The following is a 14,802-nucleotide window of genomic DNA, read 5'->3' on the forward strand; positions in this document are numbered from 1 at the left end:
ATTTAGAGATTTAACCATAGTGGTAAAAGGGAATGTGCCCACATAAGAACTTTCCAATGACAATGTGCAGATGACTAAAATATCCAAGATAGAAAATTTTAAAGCAGATGCAGTTTCTGCCTCAAGAAGCTTGTAATATTGTAGAAAAAACCCCCAAACATCAATCAGAGAGGGGTTATTGTAATGTCTACTTTAAAGGTAAGAAAGCTGAGGCTCAGAAGGGGTGACTTCTAAATGACAAAGTCAGCATGAAACAAGCAAATGAGAAAATATCCAATAGTGATAAGTGTTCTGCTCTGGCAGAGAATGACTGGGGGAGGTGGCCACTTTAGATTGGGAGATCAAGGAAACCCTGCTGAGAAGGTGACATTTCAGCAGACACAGATGACAAGAGGAACCAGCTGTGTGAAGGCAGGGGCAGGAACATGCCAGGCAGAGGGACCGTAAGCTAGTGGACAGGCCTTGAAGAGGCAGGTGTGAGGGTGGGGTGGGCAAGCTCAGCCTGCCTGAGAAAAGACCAGAAAGAGACAGAGAAGGCTGGGACAGGGCGAGTGAGAAGCAGGCGGTAGCAGACGCCGCTGAGACAGACAGGGGCCGGATCCCAAAGGGCCTCGGAGGCTGCAGGTCTGTTCTGAGTGCAAGGAGGCCTTTGGCAGATTTAGCCAGAGGAGCGACATGATCTGATTTATGCTTTGGAAAGTTTGTGCTATGTTTTGGAAATTTCTTACAAAATTAAACACATACTTAGCATCTAGACCAGCAATCCCACCCCTAGGTAATTATCCAAGAGAAATGAAAACTTAGGTTCACTCAAAAATTATATGCAAATGTTTACAGCAGCCTTAGTCATAGGTGCCCACAACTGGAAACAACCACCTTGTCTTTCACCTGGGGCCTGAATAAATAAACTCTGGCGCATCCACGCAATGGAATATGACTCAACAATAAAAAGGGATGGACTATTTGCTACATTCAACAACATGGATGACTCTCAAATGCATTATGCTAAGTGAAAGAAGCCAGACTCAAAAGGCCACATTCTGTATGATTCCATTTCTACGACATTCTGGAAAAGGAAAGCTGTAGGAACAGAAAACAGATCAGCAGTTTGCAGGGGTTGGGAGTCAGGGAAGGAGCTGACTACAGAGGGGCAGCATCACCTCGTATATTTGGGGACAGTTGGAACTACCCCACATCTTGGTATGTTATTCTGGTGTGGTTATTCTGAATGCATTTATCAAAACGTATAGAACCGGACACCAAAAAGTGTATATTTTACTGTATGTAAATAAAAATAAATACATAAAAAGCTTTTATTCCAGACTAGGAGGAGGGAGACTATGTAGGAATTATTGAAATTCTTTAGGCAAGTTCTGACAGCTGTCTGAATTAGGGACAATGTCCTTTTATTCTCCAGAACACCTCTCCCCAGCAAGAGGACAATATACAATCTTTGAGTTGAATGAGTCAAGTTCTTCATGGCCATTCACAGCTACAATGAAGTTAATTTTTTCTGCTTCCTCCTAATTGTTCTGTCCCCAGGTGAACAACACCATCAGCGTTTCCATCAGCAATACTGACAAAGGGCTCCATGTGACTCTTGGTTTGCCCTGTCCTCTGCCAATGTGATTAATGGCTCAGCTGGGGAAGGACTGCACATCTCTTAAATTTGCACCCACTCACTTGAAACACTATCCTTGAGATTCACTGGGCCGAGCAAGAGTCTTATAATCCAGGCAGGCCCTGTCGGAGAAGTCCTGACAAGAACGGGGGTAAGCTCAGTGTTTGTTTTACCACCTTTTTATCCAGGTGCAATTCAAAAATTCAAATGATGCATTGACAAAAACCAAATCCTACTTATGCCCCAAAAAACCCCACGTCACTCTTGTAGGAAAGCTTTCCTTCCTTCTAATTGCTTTTGCATGGCACTGGCAATTCAAAACTTACTTCAGGAGTCTTCAGCAAGGGCTACTCTTGCTGAAATGAAATGACTGAAGTCAAAATTTAAATACTGCTTTAGAAAGCTCAGTTTAGATTCCACGTTAATTTTTGAAAACCAGGTCCCCAGATTAGAGCACCTGCTTGATTATCTTTTCCCCTCTTGGCAATTAGGAGAACAAATGAAGCAATGGCTAGTTTGATGATAATCCTGAGGATTCTTGTAATCACCAATTTTAGAGGTGAAATGGTGGGGAGAGAGTCTAGATGAATAATCATTAAATGTAGAAGTTTTTTTTGGCGTAAAAGGGTATCAGAAATGGGTAATAAAATCACTGGTGTCTCCCCTCTTTCTCCCAGTTATGAAGAAGCTTCTTGAAGGATAATGTGAGCTCTCATCTGCAAAAATTTCAGCACTCCCTATGTATCCAAACAGATGTTAGTTGTAGCTGATCTCTGTCCTTAGAATCTTAACCACTTGAATGTTAACCTATTTACCAACAACTTGTCCCCTTCTCTTGTTAATTATAAAGAAGGTAAATTAAAAGTCTCTGAGCCCCTTTGCTGAAAATAGCCCATATGATCTTTGAAACACGTGCAGTTGCTGGAGAACAAGCATTAATGGAAAAATGGTTTTCTCTTCGAACGTTCAAGTGTTTTTGTTGGAACAACTATTAAGTAACACAAGGCTCTGGCTGCTAATTTTGCTCTATGGTTAGATGTGTAAATTTTTTTTAAATGAAGTGTTTCAATATGGAGATAAGTATATTTATTGGAGGTTATAATTTTGGATGGCTTTCCATTTTTACTTTCTATAATAAGATTGTAGCTGAGTCAAACACATGGCATTTCAGAAAAAGTATTTTTTTCAACCTATTAATAAATGAGTTATCATGAAAAAACAAATCTTAACCACTGTCTCCCAATCAGCATAATGGTTCTTCTTTAGCCAATGTTGCTTGACCCAGCAAATAGCTCCACCACTAACCTAGGCACACAGATCAGAAAGGCACCATGATCCTTGGCCACTCCCTCTCCCACACTCTGTCACCTCCAAGTCTGGTGGATCTACCTCCAGGAAGGTCCTTGGATCTGTCTGCTTGTTTCCAATCTACTGGTCCCAGCCACAGTCACCTTGTAACTGAGCCATGCAGTAGCTCTGCACTGCTCTTTCTGTTTTGTTTTGTTTTGATCCCTCCCCTCTTCAAATCACCCTTCCCACTGTGGCCAGGGCAGTCTTTAAGAAACCCAAATCTCATGGAATCATTGCCGCACTTAGACACTTAGAGTCTTTCAATGTCTTCTACTGGCTTCTGGCTCAAGCCCGAACTTCAATCATATGGCAAAGACAACAGTACTCATCCAACGTCTATGTGCTCCCCTGTCCTTCTCAGGTGACTTGAAGACATGTGGGGCTATGTGACTGGTTCAGGCCTATGGGCTATGAGTGGGAGTGACAAGTGTCACTTCTGCGCTGAGGCATGTGCTGATACACAACTTACCCTTCCTCACTCTTCCACTGCCACACAAACTAGGAGGTCCATGTGCTCCAGGGGGTGCTACCACACGATGGCCCAGCCTCACTAGTCTGGGCTCCTGTGTGACTTGTGTGAGCAGAGCCTCCCATCATTCTGGGTTGAACACATAATGCAGGCGAGAAGTAACTTTGTTAAGCCACTGAGATTTGGGAACTGTTCATTACTGGAGCATAACTTAGTTTATCCTCATTAATACAGGATGGTTTACAAAGCTCTTGAATCTGTCCTCCATTTATTTCCCTGGCTTCCTTTTTTGGTCACTCTCTCACTCTCTAAGCTCCAGCTCTAGTATTCTTTTGGTCCCTTGGATATATCACACTTCCTTTCCCTGCAGGACTTTTGCACATGTTACCTGCATTCCCCAGAACACCCTTCCCTCCGTCCTTACCTACACAACTTGTAATCATCTGGCAGACCTTGGCTTAAGAGGCATTTGCTGACCCCCAGCCCCTAAAGGTTGAATGCCATACCTTCCCTCTCTGCAAATTTCCCTCTACTTTATTCTTTGTGTCATTCATTTCACTTCTAACTGCTTGATCTGACTTTACAGTCTGAAAGTAGGGACCCAAGCCTGTCTTGTTTCTTTAGAACTTGGCACGGGACCTGGCATAGCAGGTGCTTGGTAAAAAATTAGTTGAATGAGTGAATATACATTTAGGATGGGGTCGCACAATGGCTGGTTCTCTAATTTCTTTCTTGGTTATTCTGACAACCTCCTAAATATTTTTCCATTCTTTCACTTGTTGAGCAATTTGATTTTTTATGGAGTACTTGTTTTGAGTTAGGTCAGTCTGTGAAGTCCAAGTAATACACCCATCAGGTGTTCAGAGAAGAGATAAATGAGTGTCCAACTAGTTGCTGAAATTTTATGGAGAAAGTGGGTTTCGAGCTGAGCCTTGTGAAATGAGAGAAACTTGAACAGGCAGAGAGGATTGGGTGGGGGTACCTGGTAGGGCTCTCAGGAGGAGGAAAAGCATTGGGAATGAGGATTTATTAGCGAAAGAGGAGCAGTCTGTCTGGACCCTTGCCCACCCCTCCTTTCCACTTCCCTCCCCGTCAGCACTGATAGAGAAGATGGGGTACGGAATTCCGGACACACCATTCACTTCAGAGCCTGCTTCGGCTCTTATGAATGAACGAACTGGCTCCTTCTCTGCAATTCCGTTCTGTTCTGTTTCCACCCCCCTCTCCCAGAGGGCGGGGAGCACACCTTTTACTTCGTTCATAGCTCCCCACTGCTTACTTCTAATGCTTAATGCCTGGTAAGCACCCAATGAATGCATTTAGCTAATGAATCCTCTCATCCTCTCTTAAATGTGTAAGGACCTGCTTCAAGCTAGGATGAAGGCGAAAGCTACACAGGTTAGGGACTCCAGGTTGTATTAGGTAAATAGCCTAGCATGTGTTCCTTCTTGCTTTAAAAAACAAACAAGTAAAGTGTGCTCATATCGGAAGATTTACAAAATACAAGCCAGCAGGAAAAAAACAAAAACAAAAAAAAGGAACATCGCCTAGACTCTCACCATCGGGGGAATCACCACTGTTAATATTTTGGTACATTTCCCTTTAGTCCTTTAGCCATTAATATATACACACATATATTTATAAAACTAGTTTTACATTGTTTAATTTGTTTCTTTTTATTATGCTAAGAAACATGTAACAGAATTTATCATATGAACCACTTTTAAGTATACAGTTCAGTAGTGTTGTGTGTTTTCATTGTTGTGAAACAGATCTTCGGAACTTTTTCACTTCTAAATCTGAAACTCTATACCCATTAAACTTTATTTCACTAAATGAAAACTATAAGCATTTCCCCATAATACCAAACACTTCATGATACTGAATATTATTCTCTAACATGGTTAATAAATATATTTTTCTATCACATATTTTTTAAATTTTAAAAAGTTTGTTAATTGATTTTAGAGAGAGAAGAACCGGGGGGGGGGGCGGGGAGAGAGAGAAGCATTGGTTGGTTGCCTTCCATACGCACGCCAGCTGGGGATCAAACCCGTACCTAGTTACATGCCCTGACCAGGAATCAAACCCCCAGCCTCTTGGTATACGGAACAAAGCTCCAACCAACTGAACTATACTGGCCAGGGCCGTCACCATTGTTTTTAAAAACTAAATCCTAAATGTTGTTGTTTTTTTTGGATGTTTTTAAAGATCTTTTCTGGTGTTTTTTTTTTTTTTTGGTTTGTTTTTTTTTTTACCATTATACACAGTGTTATAGGAAACACTTTTGGACATTTCATACATATATCTCTGCATACTTGTTTTAATTTTACCTTGCCAGAAACTCTCAGATGTGGAAAGGCTGTTTGAAAAGGGATGTATATTTATAACATCCTTGACATGAATTTCAGTTTGGATATGACAAATTGTACCACTTTACATTCCTACCAGCAAAATGAAAAGGCCCATTGCCCCACACTGTTGCCAGAACTTGGTGTTATCATCTGGCATCTTTTCTTCAGAGTCTTTAGTCAGTTCTTAATAAGCCTCAGATCAAATAGAAATTGATCTCAGGAATCACGGTGATATTTGTGTCTTTCTGAGTAAGCTTGACTCGGATGCAGACCTGATACGTACCTCAACAAACAAGATTGGGAAGATGCCTATTTTATCTCCTAACTTTCCTTCGGCCCAGTTTTCATCCACTCTGCTGATCACAGTGATGATATCATCCTGAAAGAGAAAAAGTCTCATGGTCAGTGTTCATCCTCAGTTTGCAGGTGCTGGAAGCTCTCAGAGGACATCAGCTTGGAGTTCCAGAAGGTGTAAGGTGCAAGGAATGTAGCTCTTTCGTGATTTGTTTATAGAGGCCTCCTGCTAAATGATCTTTCTATGTAAAGGGTCGGGTTTGGATCACTAAGACATAAGAGAAATAGAAACAACTTGGAGGATCAATGGGCTCCAACAGGAAAACTTAGAAATGTTTCTAATTTTCTAAAAGCAGAATCTGGGTTTTTCATTTAAATTAATCTGATGGGGAACTCAAGGTGAAAACCACAGGGAGACAGACTTACATCTTACCAAAAGGAAGAATGAATTTCATTGTCATTTTGAAGACTTCTCAGAACCTATCAATATTTAATGGATCAAATCTAAGGTGACTTTTAACTTAAAAATTTTCTTACTACAAAAGGTTATATGTGGATTTGTAGAAACACTGGAAAATACAAATGAGCAAAACAAAGAAAAAAATTCTACCACAATATAAGTACAACCACTATTAACACCTTGGTTAACATCTTTTTCCCCAGATTCTTTTCTATGAAGATAAAACATATATACATATATGTATAACCATAGTAATTTAAAAAATCTTTTCCCAAACATGCACAGATGAATATAATAAAGTACATCCATTTTAGATGTAAAGCTTGATGAATTTTTACATTGACTATATCCACGGGACCCCCATCCTGATCAAGAGTATATAACACTGCCAGTATCCAGAAGGCTCCTTGGTACCCTTTCCTATCACCCTGCGAGAGGGCACCACCCTCCCGACTCGCAGCATGTGTGTTCATTTTGCTTGTTCTTGTACTTCATACAAATGTAGGACACATTGACTTTTTCACTGCATACCATACCAGGGACACCTTTCCACTGCTATCCCTGTTTACCAGCCTAAACCTGAATAGTCCACCCCCTGATCTTTTTGACCTTCCGATCCATGCCTCTGAGCAATTTAAGTGGATCCTAATCTAAATTCATTTACTGCATCGTATCTTTTCTGTCTTTATTACAGTCTGTAATTATACACTGGGAGGTTATTATTTCTTTAACGCCTATCTACCCCGTCAGAACGTAAACTCCATGTGTGCAGGGCCTGCGTCTGTTTTGTTCATGTCCAGGTCCCCAGCACCGAATACACTGGCTCCCCTTTAGAAGTCATCAATATTTTTGTAATGCATGCATGCATGAATAAATGAATGTATGCATAAGTCGTAAAACTTAATGAGATAGAAAACACTGGGGAAAGTTCATGCGCTTGATTTAGATACGCTGAGTTCGGAAAGACCGCGAGATTTCCTAGTGCAGTCTCAGCCTCCCACACCCCTCCAGAATGGATCTGACTCCTCTTCTGGTTCCTTGTCATAATTGCCCAATGGATATGTCTGTTCCTTCCACTAGGCTCCTGGCTCTGTGAAGGTTGGAACAGTGAGTGACTCATCACGTTGTCCCCAGGGGACAGCTTGGCGCATGGATGGGCTTACTGAATGAGTGAGCTGGAAGAGTTAGTGTCCTAGTTTGAAAATTCCCAGAGAGGGGCAAAAGAAACACCCTCAGAACAGATGACGCTCCCTGCCTGCGTCTTCCTCCAGCTGTGTCCACAGAGCACAGCGTCTAATGCCTGGCACAAAGTAAATACTGAATAAATGCTTGTGGAATTGAACGGTCCATCGTCTGACTGAAGTTGAAGTACAGGCTTCACATCTTGGGCTACAGAATGACCTTCCTTGGGGGGGCTCCCTGGGAGGTGCCAAGACAACAATAATCACTATTTCAAAACATGGAGGACAGTGAGGTTGTCTGGTATGAGGAATCCTAAGTAAATCTCATTTCTGGTAGCGGTGGAATAAAAATGTTTTACAAAACAGAAAGCCTTTCCTGAGCCATTGTAGCAGTGCCACTTTTTGTATTTGATTTATCATAAGCAGCAGAGACTAAAAATTACCCCAACTATGGTTTCTATGAGAAAATTTGAATGTTTAAGGAATAGTAAATACTGAACACAGAGAATTAAAGTAGTCTAGACTTTAGTAGAAGTATGAAGGCAAAACATTTTAGGGTAATTAATGTCCTCGGAAAATACATCTTGTAAGAGGCTATTTATGTATAGAGGTATAATTATGTTATGGTGAGTGTGTGGAGTGGTTTGAATGCAATGTTTACAACAAAATAGACTGTTGTAAATGATAAGAATTAGGTGATGAGAACTTGGTCGGCAAGAATATCCTTGCAGATACATGATAAAGAGGTAAGAACTCTTCAGTAGTTTTGCAAGCAGGCTATCAAATTGTGTTTGCAATTTTCTGTCCACATGTCTGCTTCTCCCCCTACTCTGTCCAAGGGCAGGGACTGTGACTTATTCATGCTGTATCCCCAGTGCCTACAAAGAATAGGGGCTCCAAGTGATTGTAGAATGAATAAATGTGTAAATGCTTTTTTTGGTAAAAATAATGTATAAATGGCAATAGAAGTGGCTTAAGGATTTCTATCAAACTGTTATTAGCAGATTTCTCTAGTGACTTCATGCCTATGGAGTTTGAATCATACACACATATTGCATATATAAGCACATATGTGTACACATACATATATACACTTATAAAATATATATAATTAAAAAAATAAGCAAAATAACTCCAGGTTCTGCCACAGTCTCTATGTGGTCACTAGTGGCATTGGTAGCGGCCCAGAGTCTTACCTTGAGGAAGGTCAGGCAGTCCTGGTTGTCGCTGTTGTCCTTATTTCGTAGGTCGAAGTTGTAGAGGGCCCGGCAAAGCGGCGGTGGCTGGGGCAGTTGCTTGATGACCTCCACAGAGCTGGCTGGGAAGAACCCATTGACTCCGTTGATCTCCCCTTGGTACCAGTTCTCATCCAGCTGTCTCCGGAGGAGGATGACATCTCCCTTATTAAACCTCAGGTCACCAGGATTCTGCCCTCTATAGTTGCACAAGGCCTTTGCTCGAGGCACCTGCAGAGGCACAGACCAATAAAATGCATCCTTAGCTTAGAGCCTGGGGGCACAGAATGAGTCATATTCACAATGAACTACTGAGCACTCCAATGTGCTAAGTGCTAAATGTGGATCACCTTGTGGACATGTAAACACTGAATGCAATGTTTACAACAGAAGATTGTTATGAACGAGTAGAATTAGGTGATGAGTTATCCGTAGAATTACATAGTACAATTTTATGATCTGTGGGTCGTATCTTTGAGATGGGCACTCTAATCATCCCCACTTCTAAGGAGGGTGACTGAGGCATGGAGTGGTTTAATAACTTGCCCCAGGTGACACAGGTGGGAAATGGCAGATGCAGGACCTGAACTCAGGCTGCCTGAGTTTAGAGCTCCTGTTCTTAATCACTATGCAGGGAACCGGATTTTGCACTTAACTCCACAACTATGAGAACTTGAGTGGGTCGGTGACTCTTTCTGGGGACTGAACACTGATTTTCAATTCTGGCTCCCCCTCTTTCCCCGTGTGCGACCATGGTCAAGTTATTTAATTTTTCTGAAAACATATTCACTTATAAAATAGGGTAATACTAGAATATCCACTTCATTAGGGTAGCTGTGAGGAATAACTAATGTTCATAATACTTTTAGCATATTGCTTGGTACATAGTATGTGCTCAATAAACGGCATCTCTTATTATCACCACCTATAAATGGAGGGCTATTGGTATCAGTTCTACATATTCCTCAGTATTTTTGGGAAGGAAACTGAGCTGGAAACAATCCCTGAAAATAGAAAGCGTTATATGAGGGTCAGGCAACAGAACTGGTCGTCAGCCTTCTCTGGAAACTGGAAAGCTCACGAGTGTTTGCATCATTAGGAATGCAACTGACACAAAGAAATCATTAATCAGAAACCAATCACCAATTTTAAAAAATTAGCTTAAAAAATCATCATTTGTCAAACCTGTAGTCTGTCTAATTAATTATTTCAGTTAAATGCATGTTTTTTCCTAACTGAAACGGGTTTCTCCACACAGCAATGGCCTCCCTCTGGTCTCTCAGAGCCAGCTCGGGGCGCTGAAAGTTCTGATAACTGAGGTTTCATAGAAAGCCCGTCAGTGTCACCTGAGACTGCGCTTTCTTTTGTGCTTTTTCAGCACTGGGGTGAAACAGTCCCTTCTCCTGGGGGCAGTCTTGCTATTTGTAAGGGGTGTAAGAAGGCATTAATTCAGCTCTTCAAGAAACTTCCGAGTCTGCAATGTTTATTTGAAAAGGAATTTCAAGCAGCTGAGAGGTAGAGACGAGACCTGAACAGCAGCACAGCGCTGACGGATGGCAGAGCAGCGCTCTTCTGCTGGCCTCTGGGTGCTGCACAGGAGCCCAAGGGGCAGAAAGCCGCGGGAGCACGGCTCATTTTCAGGAAACCGCGAGCAAACATGCGCATGCTAGGAGGTGTAGTTAGTATAGTGTTGTGGATAAATGGAACTGGCTGAATAAATTATGATGCACCCATACAATGGCATACCCTGCGGTTATTAAAATTGATGATGTTGCTCTATAATTAATAACATCGAGTTACTCATAATATACTGTTAAGTATAACAGAACAGGTTAAAATGGTGGTGTAAACTAGGCTTTCGTTGTAAATACATACACATATATTTTTTAACTTGGGGAAAATGCTAGATGGCTACTTGCCAACATTTTAAGGCTGTTTTTTCCCTAAGTGGTGAGATTTTTTAATATTAAAAAAATTGTTTCCCTGAGAGCTTAGCTGTGTTTTCTAACTTTTCTACAATGAAATGATTGTATTGCCTATTAAAATTGGATATAAATAAATAAAACTCAGGGATGAGAAGTGGAAGGCATGGGAGGAATTTAGGAAGAAAATAAGCAAAGCTAAGTAGGGTCAGCAAATGATGCAACCAATGTTCCTTACCTGAAAAAAAAGCAGGTAGATAGATACAGAATGAGAGAAGATTTGTGAGGGATGATCTGAATCTACTAAACTCCTAGGGCTGGCTCTATCAGGGAACAATAGTTGTCCCTCTCTATTCCTTCTACCCAGTTTTCCATTGAAATACATCACATTTTTTTTTTCCAGTTCCATGACCACCTAGAACAGTAGTTACATTTTCCAGCTTCCCTGGCAACTAAGTTGTGGTCAATGGGGTGTATGTAACTTTTAGGGAGTGTTCCTACTGAGAAAGACCAAGTTTCAATTTCTTTTCCTCCATTTGGCTATGTGGAATGTGGACACGATTGCTGGAGCACGAGCTGCCATTGTGTACAATGAGGATGAAGGGCACACCCAAATAACCAAGGAAGTAGTCTGGGTTGCCCTGTTGCTACTGAAGTACTGAACTACTTTACTTCCAGACTTTTGTTGGAAAGCTAAACAAACTTCCATCTTGTTTAATGCAGTTATTTTTGATTTGTAAAAGGAAAAGGAAAGAAAGGAAGAATTTTAAAATTAAGGAAAAAAATGAAAGCCCTTTGGCTTTGCATAATAAGAAAACAATAGCTAATATTTATTCTTTCTTCCTCTGTGCCACATACCACGCAAAACACTCCACAATATATTTATTTAATTTTTATAGCAAACTGTGATCAGAAAACTAGGTATCAGAGAGCTTAAAAAGTTGCCCAAGTTCATGAAGATAGAAAGTGGTAGGTTTAGAATATGACCTCAGGTCTGTCTATCCCCAAGTCAAGCTCTTAACCAGTCAGCCAGTGTTTCTCATTTTTATCAAGGTCCCCCGGCATCCCTGTTTGATATCCCTGTGGTCTGAGCGATATCTTAGTCTAACTAAAATGGGAGCAATGAAGTTTTGATGTGGTTTTGTAAATGGGCAAGCTGTTTTTTTCCCTTCTTTTCTGGAAGACAGCCAGTGCAAGTGGCTTACGTATTTTAATGACTACTGAGTATGTATATAAAACTAAAATTGCAGTAAATGCTTAAATCTCTTTGAAGATGCATTCACTTTGAAACACGGAGAGAGTACTAATGGTTTTGTTGACCATAAATGACCCTAGGGCACTTGGTGGACTGCCCAGTGGGAGTTGGAGAGAAGACAGAACATCACAACATGTGTTAAACATGCTTCATCTCTAGTAGTCTGGTACCAAGTGTCACTTGTGGCACTCTCTGAATTCACCTAGGTGTTAATTCATAACTGTTTCTTTTTGTTGATGGTTCATTCCTTTTCCATGGGTTTAAACTTGTGTATTATTTTTACTTCACATGCTCAGTCGTAGTCAGTCATATATTCCAAAGCCACTGGACCACTTGAGTATGCCAGTGCCACTGTTTAATGAAATACATGTACTCAGGCCTGTACGCCTCACCGTGTGACTTGGAATACTTCCTGCAGATGATTCCAACTGCCGGGTATTTATATGGACCGTGGTGATACACAAAAGAAAAACTCTTTTGTATTTATAGATTAGTTCATTGAGCTATATAAAATGGGTATCATTAAATGTATTTACTCTGCCCCTTAAAACTCATCATCTTTTCTCTGCCTCCTCTCAGTATAGGTAAGTTATTTGAAAGTTAACGGATTATTCTATTTTTAACACAAAGACTCTTTTCACCTTCTTTTTCTTCATTCTGGATGATCCCTCCCGTGGTATTCTCAGTTCTACACTGATACTTAAAGGAAACATCGGCGTCCACACCATGAAGAGGAAGGGTAGGTGGGAGGGAGGGGGAAGAGAAAATATGACAAGGGGAAGAGAATTCACATTTACTGTGGTTCTGGGAAGCCATGGGAAATTTTTGTACGTTATACTGCACTTTCCATGTAATCTCTCATTCATAGGATTTCAAAACACAGTGAAGGAGGTGGTATCACCCCATTTTATCCATGAAGAAACAGAAGTCCTGTGATGTTGATGTTACCATGCAAGGTCATACAGCTAGTGCATGGCCGCCCCGAGACTGACTTAGGCTCACTTGACCTCAAAGCGGCCTCATTCTTTCATCCACCTGAAGTCACCTAAGTATGTTTCTCCATCGTAAAACTCTTTTGGGGCCCTGTTTTGTAATCAAGGTGGGAGAGTGTGAATGTAATGTGCTCGCGGCTGGCTGGCTGCATTAGCATGAATTATTGAACTCCAGAGCCCTCACATAAGAGTTAAGCACCTGAAGAGGCTTAGCTGGTTGATTCTATCCGGTCCTCAACTGTTCTCTCAAGGGAAAATGACACGAGGTGCCACATCAGCAATCTAGTTGGTAACAGCATTCATCACCCATAATTGTTTTCCCAGGGGCAGGCAGGAGGGGGCGGGGGGAAGTAGGTGTGGAGGTCTCCCAGCCAGGTCATTACCACACTCTCTTTCCTTGTTTTTCCAGAGAGTCAGATAATCCAAAGGAAGCTGATGTATACCTGAAAAACTTTCTTTTTCTGAGATTCAAAAGGCTTAAGATATCTACATTCCTGTAATTTTCAGTAGGGCCTGACAGTCACGAGCACTGTGCTTCTGAGGGAGGGATCCCGCATAAGACCCAGAAACAAGGAAGCAGGGGCATATGGAAATACGAGTAGTAAAAATACATCGGAGTAAGTATGAATGTAAGTAGTAAAATTATGGCAAGCATCCCTTCTCTGAGGAACCTGTTTGCTCTTCTGGTAGGCATGTCATTCACTCTGGTCATACCAGACACACAGGGTTACATGGTCCAGGCTGGCCACTAAGAGTGTTCAAATGCCCCCGGCACCATGCTTGGTACAGGTCAGGCGTGTGCCCCAAACAGGGCCAATTAGAATCTTCTTTGAAGTTTGTTATATAGAGGCCAAGAACAGAGTCTTACTTTTGGGTCATTAGCCTTGAGTGGTTAGGGGTGGACCATCAGTGGTGGCATTTCCCAACCAATAAACACACCTCCCTGAATAAAGCTGTAGAAGGCAGCAGAACCAGAGATATAGTGAGATAAATCGGTAACTGAATAGATGGAGGCTTGGCAATACACTTTGACACCTAGTTCCAGCTGTGCCTGAAGGATACTCATTAAATGAAATCTTATCCTCAATGTAGTATTTATTACTTAAACTACTTGAAGGTTTTTTTTTTTTTACACTCAAAACTGAACAAGTCTTGACTAATACATATTAAAAATCCAGAAACAACAAAACTGCATAATAACGGAATGCTCAAGTAGCAGACTTCAGAAAGAGCAGGAGGTCTAGCTGCTCGTAAGTCCTGAGTTTATTTTCAATTTGAAAACAATAGAGGAGGCATGTGGATTGATAACAAGGTATGCGAAAAGGAGACCAAGTGGAGCAGAACCCCCACGGGGATGCACACAAGGGGAAAAGTGAGCTGGAGGTGAGAGCTCCACCTGCTACTATGTGGCTGGCTCTTCACCATGCACCAGTGACACTTCCCACTCATTCAGAGAGGAGTTGGCCTGGTTCTCTCTAGTCCTGGCATCAGGTGGGGCCAAAATCAACATGCTGAGCTACTGCTTACTTCCCTGGGCTGGTCATGAGATCACCCATCACTACAGAATGGAGCCAAGAAAAAAATATCTTGGCCTTTGGCTCACGTTATCATTCACCAGGCTATAAATTTTCTGCCGGAGAATTCAGGACTTGTGTCTGAAGTGCCACTG

General features: G+C 41.5%; 1 protein-coding gene across 1 annotated transcript in view; it reads right to left on the reverse strand.

Annotated features, from left to right (window-relative positions):
* The window catches only part of SH3RF2 (SH3 domain containing ring finger 2), a 115,851-nt gene that overhangs the window by 62,203 nt on the left and 38,846 nt on the right, over positions 1-14,802 (reverse strand). The window contains exons 3-4 of the mRNA XM_054568237.1: positions 8,926-9,195; positions 6,078-6,173 (exon numbers count right to left, since the gene is read on the reverse strand). Coding sequence (XP_054424212.1) covers positions 6,078-6,173; positions 8,926-9,195 — 366 coding nt within the window. The remainder of the gene's footprint in view (positions 1-6,077; positions 6,174-8,925; positions 9,196-14,802) is intronic.

The sequence above is a fragment of the Pteronotus mesoamericanus genome, unplaced genomic scaffold (genome assembly GCF_021234165.1).
Source record: "Pteronotus mesoamericanus isolate MK-2021 breed Mesoamerican mustached bat unplaced genomic scaffold, CSHL_Meso_final contig_2, whole genome shotgun sequence".
In the NCBI taxonomy this organism is placed as follows: domain Eukaryota; kingdom Metazoa; phylum Chordata; class Mammalia; order Chiroptera; family Mormoopidae; genus Pteronotus; species Pteronotus mesoamericanus.